Genomic DNA, 21,231 nt, shown 5'->3' with positions numbered 1-21,231 from the left:
GCTTCTGGCCATAGTTGGACATTGTGATACATTTGCTGCTAATCAAATGAATTTGTTACTAAAGAGCTAACTTTCTTTGTAGCTGTGGAGGGTTGTAAATGTTATTTGTAGCAACGTGCTATCAGTAGAGTAAAACAAATGTATCAGTAGAGTAAAACCAAGTATCAGTAGAGTAAAACAAATGCAGTACTTGGGGAGTTTGTGTTAGGAGTTATTACCTATATTTTTTCTTGGATGAAAACTACTAAATAAATGCAAAGTCATAATGATGGTAGTAGTTCGGAGACTCTTTGATGTGACCAATATTTATTTTTCTTTTGAAGGCCTATTTGGCCAAAGAAATTTAAGGGCATGCCACACTATTATGGTGGTGACAGTTTTAGAGGGCCAAGAACACTATTATGCTCAGCATAGGTCTCATTCATAGTCTCTTAGGTGCCACTTTCTGCATCACTGGCTTTAATAAGGACCTGAAGATCACTTCATCCAGGACTTAAAACCCTTTAGTTATGTTTTTTCCCCTTTGGGCATGGATATTCTTCCAAGGACAGAATCAGGTGATCTTTTGGAAAGGTAAAAGTTGGTTCCTCAGACTATGGGCTCTGGCAATCTTCCTTTAAAGAGTACTGATAACTTGCTTTTTTTGCAGCTAACTTCTATAGCACAATGGTGACAAATATTATTTTATCTCTTCAGTTATGCATGGATTATGGCAATGTTCTATGTGCTCATACAGCAAAGAACAAAACAGACAATAATCTTCATTCTCCTTGAACTTATATTCTACTAGGGAGGAACAAATTATAAATAATAAACAGTAAATAAGTAAAGTATCTAGAATGTTAAAAGATGATAAGTACTGTGTAAAAACAAGAACAGGGTATGAGTATTTATGAAGGGATGGGATGCTTAGCTAGCAAATGTAGTAACGGTACATGTCCGATAAATGCATGTCTTGATTTCATTTTCAAATTAAGACTTTATGTTCAAACAAAAGCACTTAAAATTTAAATGAAAATATATTGTTTTAAATCATTCATAAACCAATATCTCTCATATACAACATGCAGTGTACAGTAATTAAAATTGGCATTTCTGAAAGCTTTGTTATAAAGATATTTAGAGTTATACCCAGTAACAGATAGTTTTGTTGAATACTGTAATATGGAACAATAGCCAGTTCTATAAATGACTTTAAAATTCTAAAACTATTGGTGTGCTAGGAATGACAAATTTGATTTGTGTGAATACTCTTTAAATTCTGTAAAGGTTTTTTTTTCTTTTTTTTTAATTATACTTTAAGTTCTAGGGTACATGAGCACAATGTGCAAGCTCGTTACATAGGTATACATGTGCCATGCTGGCCCACTGCACCCATCAACCCGTCATTTACATTAGGTATTTCTCCCAATGCTATCCCTCCCCTCGCCCCCCACCCCACGACAGACCCGCTGTGTGATGTTCCCCACCCTGTGACCAAGTGTTCTCATTGTTCAGTTCCCACCTATGACTGAGAACATGTGGTGTTTGGTTTTCTGTCCTTGTGATAGTTTGCTCAGAATGATGGTTTCCAGCTTCGTCTATGTCCCTGCAAAGGACATGAACTCATGCTTTTTTATGGCTGCATAGTATTCCATGGTATATATGTGCCACATTTTCTTAATCCAGTCTATCATTGATGGGCATTTGCATTGGTCCCAAGTCTTTGCTATTGTGAATAGTGCGGCAATAAACATACATGTGCATGTATCTTTATAGTAGCATGATTTATAATACTTTGGGTATATACCTAGTAATGGGATTGCTGGGTCGAATGGTATTTCTAGTTCTAGATCCTTGAGGAATCACCACACTGTCTTCCACAATGGTTGAACTAGTTTACACTCCCACCAACAGTGTAAAAGCGTTCCTATTTATCCACATCCTCTCCAGCATTTGTTGTTTCCTGACTTTTTAATGATCACCATTCTAACTGGTGTGAGATGGTATCTCATTGTGGTTTTGATTTGCATTTCTCTGATGACCAGTTATGATGAGCATTTTTTCACATGTCTGTTGCCTGCATAAATGTCTTCTTTTGAGAAGTGTCTGTTCATATCCTTTGCCCACTTTTTGATGGGGTTGTTTCATTTTTTCTTGTAAATTTGTTTAAATTCTTTGTAGATTCTGGATATTAGCCCTTTGTCAGATGGGTAGATTGCAAAAATTTTCTCCCATTCTGTAGGTTGCCTGTGCACTCTGATGGTAGTTTCCTCTGCTATGCAGAAGCTCTTTAGTTTAATTAGATCCCATTTGTCTATGTAGGCTTTTGTTGCAATTGCTTTTGGTGTTTTAGTGATGAAGTCCTTGCACATGCCTATTGCCTAGGTTTTCTTCTAGGGTTTTTATGGTTTTAGGTCTAACATTTAAGTCTTTAATCCATCTTGAATTAATTTTTGTATGAGGTGTAAAGAAGGGATCCAGTTTCAGCTTTCTACATATGGCTAGCCAGTTTTCCCAGCACCATTTATTAAATAGGGAATCCTTTCCCCATTTCTTGTTTTTGTCAGGTTTGTCAAAGATCAGGTGGTTGTAGGTGTGTAGTGTTATTTCTGAGGCCTCTCTTCTGTCCCATTGGTCTATATCTCTGTTTTGGTACCAGTACCATGCTGTTTTGGTTACTGTAGCCTTGTAGTATAGTTTGAAGTCAGGTAGCATGATGCCTCCAGCTTTCTTCTTTTTCTTAGGATTGACTTGGCAATGCGGGCTCTTTTTTGGTTCCATATGAACTTTAAAGTAGTTTTTTTCCAAGTCTGTGAAGAAAGTCATTGGTAGCTTGATGGGGATGGCATTGAATCTATAAATTATCTTGAGCCGTATGGCCATTTTCATGATATTGGTTCTTCCTATCCATGAGCATGGAATGTTCTTCCATTTGTTTGTGTCCTCTCTTATTTCCTTGAGCAGTGGTTTGTAGTTCTCCTTGAAGAGGTCCTTCACATCCCTTGTACGTTGGATTCCTAGGTATTTTATTCTCTTTGAAGCAATTGTGAATGGGAGTTCACTCATTATTTGGATCTCTGTTTATTATTAGTATATAGGAATGCTTGTGAATTTTGCACATTGATTTTGTATCCTGAGACTTTGCTGAAGTTGCTTATCAGCTTAAGGAGATTTTGGGCTGAGACGATGGGGTTTTCTAAATATACAATCATGTCATGTGCAAACAGGGACAATTTGACTTCCTCTTTTCCTAATTGAATACCCTTTATTTCTTTCTCTTGTCCGATTGCCCTGTCCAGAACTTCCAATACTATGTTGAATAGGAATAGTGAGAGAGGGCATCCCTGTCTTGTGCCAGTTTTCAAAGGCAATGCTTCCAATTTTTGCCCATTCAGTATGATATTGGCTGTGGGTTTGTCTTAAATAGCTCTTATTATTTTGAGATATGTTCCATCAATACCTAATTTATTGAGAGTTTTTAGCATGAAGGGCTTTTGAATTTTGTTGAAGGCCTTTTCTGCATCTATTGAGATAATCATGTGGTTTTTGTCGATGGTTCTGTTTATGTGATGGATTACTTTTATTGATTTGCATATGTTGAAGCAGCCTTGCATCCCAGGGATGAAGCTGACTCGATCATGGTTGATAAGCTTTTTGATGTGCTACTGGATTCGGTTTGCCAGTATTTTACTGAGGATTTTCCCATTGATGTTCATCAGGGATATTGGTCTAACATTCTCTTTTTTTGTTGTGTCTCTGCCAGGCTTTGGTATCAGGCTGATGCTGGCCTCATAAACTGAGTTAGAGAGGATTCCCTCTTTTTCTATTGATTGGAATAGTTTCAGAAGGAATGGTACCAGCTCCTCTCTGTACCTCTGGTAGAATTCGGCTGTGAATCCCTCTGGTCCTGGACTTTTTTTTGGTTGGTAGGCTATTAATTATTGCCTCAATTTCAGAACCTGTTATTGGTCTATTCAGAGATTCAGTTTCTTCCTGGTTTAGTCTTGAGAGGGTGTGCATGTCCAGGAATTTATCCATTTCTTCTAGATTTTCTAGTTTATTTGCATAGAGGTGTTTATAGTATTCTCTGATGGTATTTTGTATTTCTGTGGGATTGGTGGTGATATCCCCTTTATCATTTTTTATTGTGTCTATTTGATTCTTCTCTCTTTTCTTCTTTGTTAGTGTAGCTAGCAGTCTATCAATTTTGTTGATCTTTTCAAAAAACCAGCTCCTGGATTCATTGATCTTTTGAAGGGTTTTTTGTGTCTCTGTCTCCTTCAATTCTGCTCTGATCTTAGTTATTTCTTACCTTCTGCTAGCTTTTGCATTTGTTTGCTCTTGCTTCTCTAGTTCTTATAATTGTGATATTAGGGTGTCAATTTTAGATCTTTCCTGCTTTCTCTTGTGGGCATTTAGTGCTATAAATTTCCCTCTACACACTGCTTTCAATGTCCCAGAGATTCTGGTATGTTGTGTCTTTGTTCTCATTGGTTTCAAAGAACACCTTTATTTCTGCCGTCATTTCGTTATGTACCCAGTATTCATTCAGGAGCAGGTTGTTCAGTTTCCATGTAGTTGTGCAGTATTGAGTTAGTTTATTAATCCTGAGTTCTAATTTGATTGCACTGTGGTCTGAGAGACAGTTTGTTGTGATTTCTGTTTTACATTTGCTGAGAAGTGCTTTACTTCCAACTATGTGGTCAATTTTAGAATAAGTGCCATGTGGTGCTGACAAGAATGTATATTCCGTTGGTTTGGGGTGGAGAGTTCTGTAGATGTCTATTAGGTGTGCTTGGTGCAGAGCTGAGTTCAAGTCCTGGATATCCTTGTTAACCTTCTGTCTCGCTGATCTGTCTAATATTGACATGGGGTGTTAAAGTCTGCTATTATTATTGTGTGGGAGTCTGAGTCTCTTTCTAGGTCTCTAAGGACTTGCTTTATGAATCTGAGTGCTCCTGTATTGGGTGCATATATATTAGGATAGTTAGCTCTTCTTGTTGAATTGATCCCTTTACCGTTATGGAATGGCCTTCTTTGTCTCTTTTGATCTTTGTTGGTTTAAAGTCTGTTTTATCAGATACTAGGATTGCAAACCCTGCTTTTTTTTGCTTTCCATTTGCTTGGGAGATCTTCTTCTATCCCTTTATTTTGAGCCTATGTGTGTCTCTGCACAAGAGATGGGTCTCCTGAATACAGCATACTGATGGGTCTTGACTCTTTATCCAATTTGCCAGTCTGTGTCTTTTAATTGCAGCATTTAGCCCATTCACATTAAGGTTAATATTGTTATGTGTGAATTTGATCCTGTCATTACGATGTTAGCTAGTGATTTTGCTCGTTAGTTGATGCAGTTTCTTCCTAGCATTGATAGTCTTTACAATTTGGCATGTTTTTGCAGTGGCTGGTACCGGTTGTTCCTTTCCATGTTTATTGCTTCCTTCAGGAGCTCTTGTAAGGCAGGCCTGGTGGTGACAGAATCTCTCAGCATTTGCTTGTCTCTAAAGGATTTTATTTCTCCTTCACTTATGAAGCTTAGTTTGGCTGGATATGAAATTCTGGGTTGAAATTTCTTTTCTTTAAGAATGTTGAATATCGGCCCCCACTCTCTTCTGGCTTGTAGAGTTTCTGCCGAGAGATCAGCTCTTAGTTTGATGGGCTTCCCTTTGTGGGTAACCCACCCTTTCTCTCTGGCTGCCCTTAATATTTTTTTCCTTCATTTCAACCTGGGTGAATCTGACAATTATGTGTCTTGGTGTTGCTCTTTTTGAGAAGTATCTTTGTGTTGTTCTCTTTATTTCCTGAATTTGAATGTTGGCCTGCCTTGCTAGTTTGGGGAAGTTCTCCTGGATAGTATCCTGCAGAGTGTTTTCCAACTTGGTTCCATTCTCCCCGTCACTTTCAGGTACACCAATCAGACGTACATTTGGTCTTTTCACATAGTCCCATATTTCTTGGAGGCTTTGTTCGTTTCTTTTTACCCTTTTTTGTCTACACTTCTCTTCTTGCTTTATTTCATTAATTCAGTCGTCAGTCACTGATATCCTTTCTTCCGCTTGATTGAATTGGTTACTGAAGCTTGTGCGTGCATCACGTAGTTCTCGTGCCGTGGTTTGCAGCTCCATCAGGTCACTTAAGGTCTTCTCTCCACTGTTTATTCTAGTTAGCCATTCATCTAATCTTTTTTCAAGGTTTTTACCTTCCTTATGATGGGTTCAAACATCCTCCTTTAGCTCAGAGAAGTTTGTTGTTACCAGCCTACTGAAGCCTACTTCTGTCAGCTTGTCAAAGTCATTCTCCATCCAGCTTTGTTCCGTTGCTGGTGAGGAGCTGTGATCCTTTGGAGGAGAAGAGGTGCTCTGGGTTTTAGAATTTTCAGCTTTTCTGCTCTGGTTTCTCCCCATCTTTATGGTTTTATTTACCTTTGGTCTTTGATGTTGGTGACCTACAGATGGGGTTTTGGTGTGGATGTCCTTTCTGTTGATGTTGATGCTATTCCTTTCTGTTTGTTAGTTTTCCTTCTTGCAGTCAGGTCTCTCAGCTGCAGGTCTGTTGGAGTTTGCTGGAGGTCCACTCCAGACCCTCTTTGCCTGGTCATCACCAGCAGAGGCTGCAGAACAGCAAATACTGCTGCCTGATCCTTCCTCTGGAAGCTTCGTCTCAGGGGGCCCCTGCCTGTATGTGGTGTCATTCAGCCCCTAGTAGGAGGTGTCTCCCAGTTAAGCTACACGGGGGTCAGGGACCCACTTGAGGAGGCAGTCTGTCCTTTCTTAGAGCTCAAACACTGTGCTGGGAGAACCACTGCTCTCTTGAGAGCTGTCAGACAGGGACGTTCAAGTCTGCATAAGTTTCTGCTGCCTTTTGTTCAGCTGTGCCCTCCCGCCAGAGGTGGAATATATAGAAGCAACAGGCCTTGCTGAGCTGAGGTGGGCTCTACCCAGTTCGAGCTTCCCAGGCAGCTTTGTTTACCTACTCACGCCTCAGCAATGGCAGACACCCCTCCACCAGCCAGGCTGCTGCCTTGCAGTTCGATCTCAGACTGCTGTGCTAGCAGTGGGCAAGGCTCTCTGGGCATGGGACCTGGTGAGCCATGCATGGGATATAATCTCCTGGTGTGCTATTTGCTAAGACCACTGGAAAAGTGCAGTATTTGGGCGGGAGTGTCTCTGTTTTCCAAGTACAGTCTGTCACGGCTTCCCTTGGCTAGGAAGGGGAAATCCCCCAACCCCTTGCGCTTCCCGGGTGAGGTGATGCCCCACCCTGTTTTGGCTTGCCCTCCGTGGGCTGCACCCACTGTCCAACCAGTCCTAATGAGATGAACCAGGTACCTCAGTTGGAAATGCAAAAATCACCTGTCTTCTGCATTGATCACACTGGGAGCTGCAGACTGGAGCTGTTCCTATTTGGCCATCTTGAAATGGAGACCCAAGGTTTTTTATAAACATCTTTTTTATTTATCAATCATAACATGGCAAAATTGCACACTTGCCATTTCTGAAAAGTGATCCAAACTCTACATCCACAGATGAAAAATTCTTATAGAATTTTGTGAAAAGCATACATTTTGAGTTAAACAAATTTTATAGCTGTTGGAGTGCCATGAAATTAATACTTGCATTTTGGACTGCTGTAGTTTATACTTTTTATATGTTTCAAATCAGGTGTGCACCATTTGTACTTAGAACACCACAAAATGAAGTATCTAAAATCCCTTGATTTTAATATGTGTTGTGGTTTATTAACAAATGATAGTAATTTCTTACACATTTTTGGAAATTACTTGTATAAGAATATATGCATCTGCTTATGGATACAGTGTGTAAATAAAACTTGTGCTCACCAAACTATCGCAAGGACAGAAAACCAAACACCGTGTATTCTCACTCATAGGTGGGAATTGAACAATGGGAACACTTGGACACAGGATGGGGAACATCACACACCGGGGCCTGTCATGGGGTGGGGGGAGGGGGGAGGGAGAGCATTAGGAGATATACCTAATGTAAATGACGAGTTAACGGGTGCAGCACTCCCACATGGCACATGTATACATATGTAACGAACCTGCACGTTGTGCACATGTACCCTAGAACTTAAAGTATAATAATAAAAAAAAAACAAGTGTTAAAAAAAAAAGGAAAACTTTTGCTCACTAAAATATAAGTAAATAAATAAATGCATGTCTTGAGTTTTTTCCTATGGCCTAAAATTGTTTTCTAAGGCCTGTTTGTGATGGCCGTGCGACCTAGTATGATATCTTTCCAGATAGTCTCTGAATATTTGGGACTAGTCTATCCCAAAAGATAGAGCTTTCCTACTCATTCCATTTCCCTAAGTAGAGGATGAACCTTAGGTCTCCTATAGTCCAATCCTGCATCTTGGCACTTAGGCATCACAACTCCATGGCAAGGGCACTTGGACTGCAGAGCCCCTTGCTAGTCTGTGATTACTCAGCATATACCACATGAGGCACACTTAGAAATACAGTGTCTCCTCATAGCCTCCCCATTGTTTGTCTATCCTTGGTGATATGGTTTTTGGTGATATGGTTTTTTTTCTGTTTTGCAGTGTCACGGACTTTCTGTTGAAGGGTTTGTCCTTCCTTCTTCTACCACTAGAGAGGTAAGAGTCTCTTTCTTGCACATTTATGTGACTGATAACTTTGCTGGCTAAAGTATCCCAGTGATCACTTTTCAAAGTGACAGATCTATGCTTTTATAAATCAACTGAACATGAAATGCATTTGAAGAAAAGAGAATTTTTTTAATTGAAAGAGAATATTATAGAATAAGTATGGATTACTTTATATGAAGACAAATTCTTTTAATGGTTGATTAAGTTAGGCTGGCTTATGTGAGCATTGTGAGGGTTAGACAAGGCAGAGGGATCAAAATCTATGAATGCATGACTTCTCATGTCTCCCGTCCTTCACATTCCCACCTTTCTCTAGTAGGATGTTTGTAGACCATTAGAACATAAACCAGTGGTTGTTAGCTACAACTATATGTTGGGGTAACCCGGGTTCCAATTTCCAATTTAGTGGATTAGAATCTCCAGGGATGGGACGTGAGCATCTGTATGTTTTTTAATCTGTAGAATGATTGTGATATATAACCGTGGTTGGAAAATATTACCATGAACCACAGACACAGATTATCAGATGCTTTTATATTTTCCTTTTTGTCCAAACTACACAGAAATTATAAAAACTAGCTTTTACACAGAGTCAACAAAGGAGCTAGTGTTAGCATGATTGAAGTAGTAAGATTCAATAGTAGAAAGTTCTCAAAAATGCTGGGGTTGTTTCAGATAGCATCTTGGGGGACAGGTACAGAAAGCTAATGTTATGCTTCAGGGCTTCACTATTGCCTACAGGCCTTTTCTCTAATCAAGAATGCCATGTCCCCCATTTGTCTTTTCTCTACCTTTACGCAAGAGTGAAATGTTCATATAATTAATAATACATACCTGAATAGTACCTTTAAGAGTCTTCAAACATTATTTTTACATTTTTAAATTTGGCCTTAAACACCATTATGTAAAATAGGTAAAGAAGGAATTATCATTCCTAATTTATGGATAAGGAAACAAATTTAGAGATTAATTGTCTAAGGTTGTATAACTAGTAACTAACAAAGATAAGACTTGAACCCAAGTCTTTATACTCCAAATCTACATTGCCTCCCTAGAGGATATACTCAATACAAGTTTACCAAAGTATACTTCTCAATCCCCTTCACCCCAAAATAACTTTACATTTCTTAATGCCCTTTTTAATCTAATAGTATATGGATGTTTTACATAATTCTAATTTTTATGTATTATACATACAATTTTAAGTTTTACCTCAGTTTTTCCTTTATTTACGGTGATCAGATTTTAATAAACAGTCATGTAAAAACTCATGAAGTTGCTATGCCATGATATGCTGTTCCCATGTTTAGGTTACCTCTAGTTTTACACTTGTGACTAAAGCTACTGTAAGTACTCTTCTATATGGAGCTTTCTTCCTCTTTTGAATTACTATCTTAGGATGAACTCTCAGAAATAGGATTATGGGTTAGAGGGCATGGACACTCTTATAGCTCTTGTTATGCATTGCCAGATTGCCCTCCAAAAAGATTGAAGCAGTTTACTCACTCAGTTATTTTGAAGGGGGCTGAATCAATGCTCATGGCTACAGTATTTTTACTGCCTTTCAGAGCAGGTGATTGATGTTTCTTGGATGATGGACTCTTAGGAAGTGATTTTCTTTTTCTCTATCACAGATGACTCCAGGTGAGATTAAATTCTCTGTTCATGTGGAGTCTGTCCTGAATCGTGTACCTCAGCCAGAGTACCGCCAGCTGCTGGTTGAAGCCATCCTTGTCCTCACCATGCTGGCAGATATTGAAATTCATAGCATCGGAAGCATCATTGCTGTGGAAAAAATAGTGCATATTGCCAATGACTTGTTCCTTCAAGAACAGGTAGGCAAACCTGTTGATTTCTCGATAGAGAAATGTTTTTACTCCAACCTGATGACATTCAGAGGTCTTTGAGGAGCCACGGTCACTTTCTTGTGCGCTCTTCCTCATACTTCTTTTCTGGGCCCCCTTTGTAGCGGCTCTGAGCTCTGTTTGCAAAAGAAGTAGGCCGCAGGAAGACCTCTGTCTTTCACCATGTGTTTTTGGTTTGTGTTAGAGGGTAAAGTTGCCTGGAACTCAGGAGGCTTTATGCTTTTCCCTGAAAGGCCCTGAAGCATACCATTAGCATCATATTTCAAATTTCTGATCACAATGCTTTTTGTAGCTTTAAGGACTTAATAAGAAACTACTGGATAGCATATCCTTTCTGAACTATTGAGGAAAAGAGATTTGGTTTTAGTTTTACTTTGCTTTTGCTATTCACCTATAGGAAAATACGAAAGTGAAACTTTTATTCCTACATTTTTCTTATTTTCTTAATAAATCTTCTTCCAGGAAATTATCCACATTCAAAAATACAAACTATTGAAAGTGTCCCAAATGTTGCCCATATTAACAGTAGGAGCACATAAGTGAAGGAGAGGCACTGTTGGCAGTAAAAAAATTTTCAAAACATATAATAGGTGGTTTCATTCTGTTAGCCACTGGGAGGAGATGCAAAAGAAAAATATCCAGGGCTTTCTAAGACAATTCTAATTTAAAAAATTATGGATTGCTGTCAGTCCATGTATCTAAAAATGTGTTCCCTTTTAGGCATAGACCTCTAGCCTCAGAAAACTTAGTCTATTTGAATTAAGTCGCCTTAGAAAGAAATCATGATCAAATGCAGGATAAAACAATACAAGCTGAAATTAGTAGTACTAGAAGGAGTCAGACCAAAGCTCTACTAGGGTGATTTGTGTTAACATTTGTCTATTAATAGGTATGACTCAATAGATGAATGATTATATTTAACTTTTAGAAATTGATCATAATGGGGAAAATTCTAAACAATTAATAATTTTTAAATAATTTACATGATTTGGGGACCTAGTGAAAAATGCCTGTATACAAACTCATATTCACCCTTTTGTCCATAAACCTATTTCTTCCTGGATAAACAGTCTAGGGCCCAACTAATTGGTGTTGGGGGGGAGGTTCTGAATTATGCTAATCAGGACTTTACTTAGTAGGATTGGTAATTTTTCCTTTCCTCTATGTTCTTCTACCCTTAAAAACCAAACAGAAAACCCTTGGCGCAGATGATACCATGTTGGCAAAGGATCCCGCATCTGGCATCTGTACTCTTCTGTATGACAGTGCACCCAGTGGCAGGTTTGGCACCATGACCTACCTCTCCAAGGCAGCCGCCACCTACGTGCAGGAGTTCCTGCCCCACAGCATCTGTGCCATGCAATGAGGGCTTTGGTTCCTGACTTCTGGGAGCCTTTTGACAGCTGGTCCCTGCCTCGGTTGATTGTGCATGGAACTAAAATGTTATTGCCTAATCACTCCAACCCTGCCCCTTTCTGTCCCATCCTTCCCAAGAAGAGAGAACTTTTTCGATAAACTAACTACTGTAGAAGAAGTGAACACTTACCTGGAGGCTCACCTTGCAGAACCAGTGACAATCTTATGAGTATAATGAACACTCAACCAGGCCTGTCATGATTGGCTTTATTTCTTTCATCATTCATAAAAGTTTGCATGTGTTTTTATTCTCTAGATCTGTTACCAATATAGTTTTCTAACTCCTGTTTGGGGAGCAAGTGTTAATAATAACTTATTCCTAAAGCTTGGTTTTTCTTTTTTGTGATTTTATTGTGTATATGAGTGGTGGGTACTTTGGGACATTATTTCAAATGAGTAAACTCTAAATTGTTAAATATTTATGCTGCTATAAATTAGAATTACCTATTCTACGTGCCTTTTCTTAGGAAAAGAGAGTACTGGATCATGGTTTTCTTCCTTACTTACAGGTTGCTTCACACTGAGTGATAATTTAAAATTGTTTCTATGTAGAATCATTGTATCTACTGTTGCCCTCTCTGTGTCTGCACACATAATGCCTCTCTCACTTTGGTGAAATATCAAAAAAATGCAAGTACAGCATGCATATTTAAGAATTTCTGAACTAACACTTGAAATCACATTTTATAAAGATTGTTGGTACTCAGAGTCGTATTTGCAGCAGAAAATGCAGAATAACCCAGAAATGGAGCCCGGAGCCCAATTCCAGAGAGGAAGGGAAAGAAGAGACGATGCCTGGACAATGTCTTATACATAGGGAACAGAGAGGGAATCAGAGGTGGCTTAGTTCCCTGAAGACAGCCTTATGCGCTTAATCCCTGCCTTTGAAAAATGGGCCAATACACAACACAGACAATAATTTGAAGCGTCTGTATTCAGCAAAGATAAATACAGCAGTCCAGTCTATAGGTGCTCTACTTAGCATTCTTTTCATGTGCTCTTGGTCTCTGTCTCACTCACCTACTTTCTACCACATCCAACTCAACTCCCTGACACCCTACCCCCCCATCTATTCTTAAACTCTTTCATATATATTTTCACTTCCTAATTCTAGTGTACATATCCCTGTATATCATGGTATCTGTGGGCATATGTCTGTTTCTTATAAAGACACATATTTGTGTGTGTGTGTGTGTGTGTGTGTGTGTATAAGCATACATGGGAATTTTTCTGAATGTAAGCAGTTTTGATGTGTCTGTATATCAATCTGTATCTACATTTGATGGACTGAGTAAGAACGTTGCATGTGAGAGAAGGGGTGTGACTGTGGACTCAGATTGACACACACAGATTGGTGGAAGAATAGCTTCAGTCCTCTTCCTTCGTCCCATATGTAGGTAGCCTTGCTTGACAAATGTTTCTTCTAACTCTCCTTCTTCTGAATTGTGCAGAGACTCTGCTAACTTCCCTTTTTGCACTTAGATAACTTCCCACTTCAACCCCCTCCTTTATCTTGGATTTCTAAAGTTTTTCCCCAATAATGGGAATGGTGAGGGTGGGGATGAGAGACTCTCTGAACAATTCTTGCAGAACCAGTGACAATCTTATGAATATAATGAATAAGTAAGCATATAGTAGGGTGATAGAATACAGATAGTAGAAACAAAGAGAGGACAGCAAACCTTTTCAGTACTTCTCTCAGAGCAAATGGAAACACATAGTAAGTAGCTTTCTGACTACATTATTTTCTGGTCACTTTTAAAGAAAGTTTACAACCTGTTCTGAAACTATTTGTCTTTTCACTGGTTGTAAGTGTACCCCAATCTCAGGGAGTATATCTGTAGTGCCACAGGCAAAAGATCCACTCCTTCCCACACTCATTTGCCTGAACTTACTCGAAGGGCTGCATTTCTCTGAGTTTACGAAATTGTGTCATTATGGTCCCCATACAGTGGTATTTAACTTTTAAAGCAACTTTTAAGAAAACTCGACTTGTTTTGTGTTCATTTTAAGTGTGGTACTAAAAAGACATGTTAGACTTTTTTTTAAAAAGCACTTATGTTTTGAAAATAGAATAAATAATAAGAATTTCCAATTAAATCATGTCTGGTGCCAATGTGCAAAACTTCACATGTGTTTTTGTGATTGGAGTTTATTTCATGGCTTTATTCTACATACTCTGCTTAATTATACAGTACAGTCAAAGCTCATTCATTGGGTTGAAGTAGAATAATATTAATATATTAATACATATATAGTATATTATACATTTCATAATATGTTAGATAATATATGTAAAGAAATGCAGTTTAATCATTCAAATACATACCCACTCAAACAAGGCTTACTGAATTCAAGCGGGCTTATTGACATCTGTAGGGAACATTTTCTTTTTCTTTTCTTTTCTTTTCTTTTCTTTTCTTTTCTTTTCTTTTCTTTTCTTTTTTTTTTTTTTAAGACGGAGTCTTGCTCTATCGCCCAGGCTGGAGTGCAGTGGGGTGATCTCGGCTCACTGCAACCGCTGCCTCCCGGATTCAAGCGATTCTCCTGTCTCAGCCTCCCGAGTAGCTGGGATTACAGGCATGCGCCACCACACCCAGCTAATTTTTTTTGTATTTCTAGTAGAGACGGGGTTTCACCATGTTGGCCAGGCTGGTCTCAAACTCCTGATCTCAGGTGATCCGCCTGCCTCAGCCTCCCAAAGTGCTGGGATTACACTCGTGAGCCACCGCGCCTGGCCTGTGGGGAACATTTTCTGATGAATGAGTAAAACATTTTTACTCAGCCTTTCAATTGTGTACAAATGGTGCTTCTTCCCTAATGAAGGGTATTTTTAAACAACTTGTTTTTCTAAATATTAAAAATATTTGGCAGAATCTTGTTTATACTATTCATTAGCCTTTTCTATAACAGGATTTATCCAGCAAGGATGAACATTGTCTCTACAGTTCCATCCTGGTTAATGAAATTTTACTACATTCTGGGAATCTTACACAACTGGTGGGGCAAAAGTTGTTCTTCACCACAGCTGGCAAAACCTCTGCCATTCCTTTTTCTACTTACCAAGTACCTAGTGTCTGCACTAATGCAGTGGAGTTTATTTTCCACATGTAGTCTTCATTTCCTTTTTATTTATTTATTTAATTTTTAAAAAATACAGCCATCAATTTTTATTCTTATATTTGGTAGACATTCATTTCCTTTTTAACTTGAGTAACCTCAGGTGTTGGTTTGTCCAGGGCAGCCCCCATTTATGCCTGTTTTACTGGCATAATTATCAATAGCACTGTGTCACTCTCAAAAAATGTCTCAGTTTGAAAGATATGGTCAACCTATATTTAGCAGATGTGTGATTTCTTTTAAGGCTAAGCCAAAAAACCAAGAACTTATTCTCAAACCACTAGTAGTACTTGTGCAGTAGTGGTATAGGGGTAAGGATGACAGTAGGGGGAAACTCCCTTCCCCACCAAATATAGAAATATTTGGCATAATGGCTCTTAAATAACCAATATTTGAGCACATACCAAATGCCATTGTTATATAGGCACTTAGCGTGAGCCATTTTATCTTCACAATTGCCATGTAAGATAGATACTGCCATCTTACAAGTAAGCTACCTGAGGCACTGAGGGTTTAAGTAAATTGCCCCAAATCAATCATCTAATAAGTGATAGAGCTGGAAGTTGAACCCATGCAGTCTGACGCTAGCGATCACATTCTCAACAACGACACTCTCCAAGGAAAATGACATTAAGGGGGTGGTGTGACAAGGGTCAGTTGAAGACAGTTGAAGTGTCACTGGACAGATAGTGAAATGAGCAGAGAAGACTCTGCTCATTCACTGAAGGGTGGTGCCCTTGTAATGTGTTTGCCTCCCCTTCTGGGGAAAAGCAGGGGAAAGCACCAAAAAAATATGGCACAGCCCAACCTGAACTTACCGGTTCGAATGTTACTTTTAGCAATAATGATTGAGGAAAGTGAGTCAAGTAACTTGCCCTGGGTCACCACCATAGCAAGCTTTGAAGCCAAGATTCAACCTACTTCCTCTGACCTCAAGTCCTCCAACTGCAAATAAAGTGCATTGAGAAGGGTTTACTTCCCAGTTTAAGAACCATATGGGTGTTACGAATGTGGAAAATTGAGGTGAGGGACCTGTGGCATGATGTGTGCTCTTTCTTAACCATGAGCAAGCGTCTAGCCGCCCTTTGAGATTAGCTGCAAGAATAGGTTGCCAATTCCAGAGCATTGTGCGACAATTTATCTTTCTCCATAGCTGAATCATCTTGCCACATTGCATGGGGTACTTGGATAGTGTTTCCGGTTTAGAGCCATTCAGCTATTTGTTACTAGATCAGAAAGGACACATGAAACAATACCTTTTCATGTCACCCAAGAAGAGTCCAGAATTTAGGGTATCAGTTGACCAGTCTATCTCCTGCCCTCTTTCTGCTGCCTATCCCTGAAGGCCCAGAACAAGTCTCATTTCTCCTTATGTTGCCCGTCATCATGATCTCACCTTTCAGTCAACTCCTGTAGCTTCTCCTGTCTATAAACATGTGCAGTTTTCTCTTATCTTAAAAAAATTTCTGGGCTCCGATGTCCCCTCAAGCTGTTAGACTAACTCCTTCCTTTCACAATCACATTTTTTCAAAGAGGAAGCTACACTTAACTGTGTTGGCTTCACTTCTTAAACCCCCACAATCTGGCTTCCTCCCCTACCTCCTGTTTTGTTTTGTTCCATAGGGCACCAGTGAATTTCTAATGACAAAAAGGGGTCTTTGACCATTCCTTGTCTTCTTTCTGACATCTTTTTCTCCTCTAAACTCTTACACACAGGCATTTCCAAAAATGACACTCTTCTTCCTAGCTCAGAGGTCTTCACCAGAGTCTGGGGCAGGTTTTGTGACATGATCTGATTTACTTTTTTTTGGAGGTTCACTCTGGTGGCTGCAAAGATAATGGGTTGTAAGGCAGCAAGAATGGAAGCAAAGCCCAGTTGATACTGCAGAAAGTCTAAGTGAGAGATAATAGTATCCAGACTAGAGTGGTGGCAGTACAGAGTGAGAGAAGTGAATGTATTTAAGGCATGTCTTGGACGTAGAACCGATGGAAATTTCTGATGGACTGGATCTGCAGGTGAAGGAAAGGAAGAAACACAAATAACTCCCAGGTTTCTGACTTAGGCAACTGGATAGATGTTGGTATCTTTACTGAGCTATGAAAGATAGAAAAGGAGTGGAAAGAACTTGGGTGGGGAAATTGGGAGCTTGGTTTTGAAAATGTTGTTGGATATGACTGTTAGGCATCCCAGTGGAGAAAGCCACATCCCTTGCCTAGCTCAGCCACTCTTATGACTTCAGTTTTCTCCTCTTTATATGGAAAAGTGTGTGTGTGTGTGTGTGTGTATCACTGCAATTGTTTAACCCACTAATTTCTGAAACACTTTTCAACACTTTTAAAATCAGAATCTATGTCTATTCTGTATGAGTTCTTCCTCCCGATTGCCCTCTTTCTTATATTGCTACCTCTAGTCTTTTCTTTACCCTGAGTTTACATTTAAGAGTTTTCAGCAACCCTTTTCCATCTTCCTCCCTCTCACCAATATCCAAGTAATAAAAAAGTTCTGTTGAACCTACCCTGTACATTATTTCTCCTTTGTTCCCATTGCCCCCACCCTAGTTTAAAATCATTATCACTTCTTATTTGGACCATTGTGGCACTCTAACTGCCCCTAGCCTTTTAATGACTAATCTTTCCTACACACTGCTGCTATAGAAATCTTTTTTCCTTACTATTTCTGTCTAAATATGTTTTCCCATTTCCCACAGAATGTAGTCTATTCTCTTTAGCCTGGTATTCAATGTTCTTCATGATCTGGCCCTTTTAGCTAAACTCGACGAGAAATTTTCCCTTTTGTGTTACTGTTTATGCTGTTCATTCTAGTCAGCATGCCCTCTCCTGGCTCCCATCTTCACCAAGCAAAATCTTGCCCACCTCCTAAGACCCTCTCAAATGCCATCAAAGATGAATTCTAGTTACCATTTATTAAATGCCAGTTATTTAGTACTTAATGCTCATTTATTAAGTAGGCTAAGCACCCTACATTCATTGTCTGACTCTGCATTGCCTTTGGTTTCTTGTGTACTTGCCCCATCTTCTGTATAAGAATGCAAATTCTGGCTGGGCGCGGTGGCTCACACTTGTAATCCCAGCACTTTGGGAGGCCGAGGCGGGCGGATCACGAGGTCAGGAGATAGAGACCACAGTGAAACCCCGTCTCTACTAAAAATAAAAAAATTAGCTGGGCGTGGTGGCGGGCGCCTGTAGTCCCAGCTACTTCGACAGGCTGAGGCAGGAGAATGGCATGAACCCGGGAGGCGGAGCTTGCAGCGAGAGGAGATCGCGCCACGGCACTCCAGCCTGGGGGACAGAGCAAGACTCCTCTGTCTCAAAAAAAAAAAAAAAAAAAAAAAAAAGAATGCAAATTCCTTGAGAGCAGAGATCACATCATAATTTATCTTTGAATCCTCAGCTGTACTGTACACTTAATATCAGATAAATGTTTGATGAATGAATGACTGCAGAGCTTTTAACTAGTTACTATGGGAAGACATAAATAAAAGAAACATAAGATCTTACATTCTAGTTACAGAGCACATCACCAAAACACCCCCAAGATTTTCAGAATAAGTATTGAAGGGATACAAAATGGAGGGTGAACAAAGTTATATCATAACACAAAGTCATCCTGGACGAATCAAGTTTATATAATAAAGGGAATGTTCAAAGGCTTCAGTGTCAGGCTGACCTAATTTTGAATTCCTACTTATCTGCTTGTTAAGTATGTGATTTTGAATGGTTGTTTCTCTAAACTGCATCTGTAAAATGGGTGTATTGCAACCTCCTTTATAGGACTGTTGCAAGGATGAAATGAGATAATATGGCCAATGTGCATGTCACAATCTTCAATAAATGTTTAAAGTCTAAAAAGCAAGCCAGACTTTAAATATAGTAAGGATATTAGGTTGTCCCAGTGGTGTTAGTCAGTCAGTTTAGGTTGCCATGAGAATTAAGAGCCTGAGCACTGGCCAGGTTTTATCAGATCATAGGGGCCTCCAGGAACCTCCGAATGCTGATGGTAATTCTAAAACCGCCTCAGATAGTCTTAAACTGGACCCTCACACCAAACCTAAAATATTTCCCTAATCTATGTTTAGCTGCAGAAACAAGAGGAGGTAGGAGGAGAAGAGCTGCAGTTTCCAAACACCACTGCTTGCAACCTTCCTACCACATGAATGTTCAAGGAGTTACATTTGACATCATTGCTTGATCGGAATCTACCAAGCAATTTCCACTGCACCAGCCAGTCTCTTGGGAAAGTACTATCAGATTTGCCAGAGTAAATTATTGAGATTGTTAACTCTCATGTGGACATGGATAGTTAATGATGAAAAGAAATGAACTATAAAATTGCATCACAGAATTTACTGTGTAAACTTTTCAAACCATTTGTGCCATTAAATAGCGCCCCCACCAAAAAAAAAAAAAAAAAAAAAAAAAAAAAAAAAAAAAAAAAAAAAGCCTATCCTTAGGATAGGCAGCTGCTGTAGCTGGATGGTGGAGGCTCTAGGTGGCCACATTCTATCTGTGTTTATATGGTTAAATGGATGTGTTTGCAGATTGAAACAATTCATAAAGAGTTGAGGCTACTTTTTTTTTTTTTTTTTTTGGTCTTAGCGCTGAAACTAAAAATCGCGGTTATTTTAGTGTTTAGCCCCGGCTCTTCCGTTGCTCAAACCTCCGGAAACTACATCTCCCAGCATGCTGTGAAACTGGTCTGACTTCATCTCAAATGGCCCCGTAGGGCAACAAGGATGGTTAGTTTTGACCCTACTTATTTGTGCCATAAAAACAATCGATCCTAATTGACAGCTATTTGGACTTTTACATCTGCCAAACCCTTTTCCTTGAACTGTGGTCACTAAATGAGGGGAGTCTGGTCTGGGAAGTCCCATCCATTCCTTCAATAGGATGGGGAGCGGTGATAGTGTCTCCGGCGATCTCAAGAATAGGAGGGAATGTTGACCAGGGAGCACCGCTGCGGCCGATCAGAGGAGCAGGAACTGGAACCCTGGCCGAGTCCGAAAAAAGCCAGATCTAGAAGGTGGCTGCGGAACGGTTTTAAGCGGAAGATGGAGGAGCCGGAGGAACCGGCGGACAGTGGGCAGTCGCTGGTCCCGGTTTATATCTATAGTCCCGAGTATGTCAGTATGTGTGACTCCCTGGCCAAGATCCCCAAACGGGTAAGGGAAGTCGGGATGAAAGACCATGGGCTTTTGGGGTGGGGGTGGGGGTGGGGGTGGGGGCGGTGGACGAAAGAGCGTTAGGAAGCGGAGAGGACACTGGGCTGGGGGAAATCTTCAGAAATTTCGAGTAGCTGTATCAGATACCTAAAGCTGTATCAGAAGGAAGTGTTCTCATATCGTTTCTGAGAGCGCAGCATGTCTCTTCGGGACGTCCAATGGACAGGTAGGAGTGGGGGAGGGGGTACGGAGGAGGGGAGAGGACGCAGTTTCCACTCATAGGGGACCGCTGAAGTCGTGGGAAAACAAGCTGCAGGGGGAAGGTGTTCCATCACCTGCCTAAGGCCCGGTAGCTTTCACCTTAGTGATTTTGATACTTTGTATCTGTATTGTCTAAAGTATATTGTAACTGTTAACAGAAGGGAAGCCAGTTGAAACAAAATTAATCCGTTCCTTTGTTCAGGATGGTGAGATTGACGGGGATTTTGCTGAATTAAACTTTAAAGAGACTATTTCTGCTTTTCTTTTTTTTTTTTTTACGCTGATGTTTTTAGGCCAGTATGGTGCATTCTTTGATTGAAGCATATGCACTGCATAAGCAAATGAGGTAAGTTGTCTTTCTTGAACATAGCCCTGAAGCTAGGTGTTCGTAGCCTTAATATCCTGCTTCACAGTGGGGCAAGGAAAAGAATGGTCTTTTGAAAAAATTATTTTAGCTTTCTGTGAAAGTATTCACAGTGTTTGTAATCTGCCTGTAATCCCAAGAAAGCTCTTGAAGAATTAAGAAAACTTGGGGGGCCGAGAGCATGGCTCACGCCTGTAATCCCAGCACTTTGGGAGGCCTAGGTGGGTGGATCGCCTGAGGTCAGTAATTTGAGACCAGCCTGCCCAACATGGCAAAACCCCGTTTCTATTAAAAATACAAAAAAATTAGCCGCCGGGCGTGGTAGCGGGCGCCTGTAATCCCAGCTACTCGGGAGGCTGAGGCAGGAGAATCGCTTGAACCCCGGAGGTGAAGGTTGCAGTGAGCC

General features: G+C 39.9%; 2 protein-coding genes across 23 annotated transcripts in view; both read left to right on the top strand.

The window, feature by feature from the left end:
- Positions 1–14,027, top strand: part of PHKA1 (phosphorylase kinase regulatory subunit alpha 1) — a 132,560-nt gene extending 118,533 nt beyond the window's left edge. For all 4 annotated transcript variants that reach the window (XM_016943718.4, XM_024353349.3, XM_016943717.4 and 1 more), the window contains 3 exons: positions 8,551–8,604; positions 10,251–10,451; positions 11,674–14,027. In XM_016943718.4, the coding sequence (XP_016799207.1) occupies positions 8,551–8,604; positions 10,251–10,451; positions 11,674–11,847 (429 nt within the window). In that variant the 3' untranslated portion in view covers positions 11,848–14,027. The remainder of the gene's footprint in view (positions 1–8,550; positions 8,605–10,250; positions 10,452–11,673) is intronic.
- A 5,715-nt stretch (positions 14,028–19,742) lies between these two features.
- The window catches only part of HDAC8 (histone deacetylase 8), a 245,363-nt gene continuing 243,874 nt past the window's right edge, over positions 19,743–21,231 (top strand). For 6 of the 19 annotated variants that reach the window (XR_001713995.3, XR_010154640.1, XM_016943140.3 and 3 more), the window contains exons 1-2: positions 19,833–20,200; positions 20,755–20,807. Coding sequence is in view for 17 of the 19 variants with exons in the window: in XM_016943140.3 (XP_016798629.1) it covers positions 19,976–20,200; positions 20,755–20,807 (278 nt within the window). In the remaining 2 variants the exon portion in view is untranslated. Of the gene's footprint in view, positions 20,201–20,754; positions 20,808–21,231 lie in introns of all 19 variants that reach the window. The other 13 variants (XM_016943141.3, XM_016943148.3, XM_054676559.2 and 10 more) reach the window with 10 other exon arrangements.

This window comes from Pan troglodytes, chromosome X (genome assembly GCF_028858775.2).
Source record: "Pan troglodytes isolate AG18354 chromosome X, NHGRI_mPanTro3-v2.0_pri, whole genome shotgun sequence".
Taxonomy (NCBI): Eukaryota; Metazoa; Chordata; class Mammalia; order Primates; family Hominidae; genus Pan; species Pan troglodytes.
This window is presented reverse-complemented; position numbering and strand designations above follow the sequence as displayed.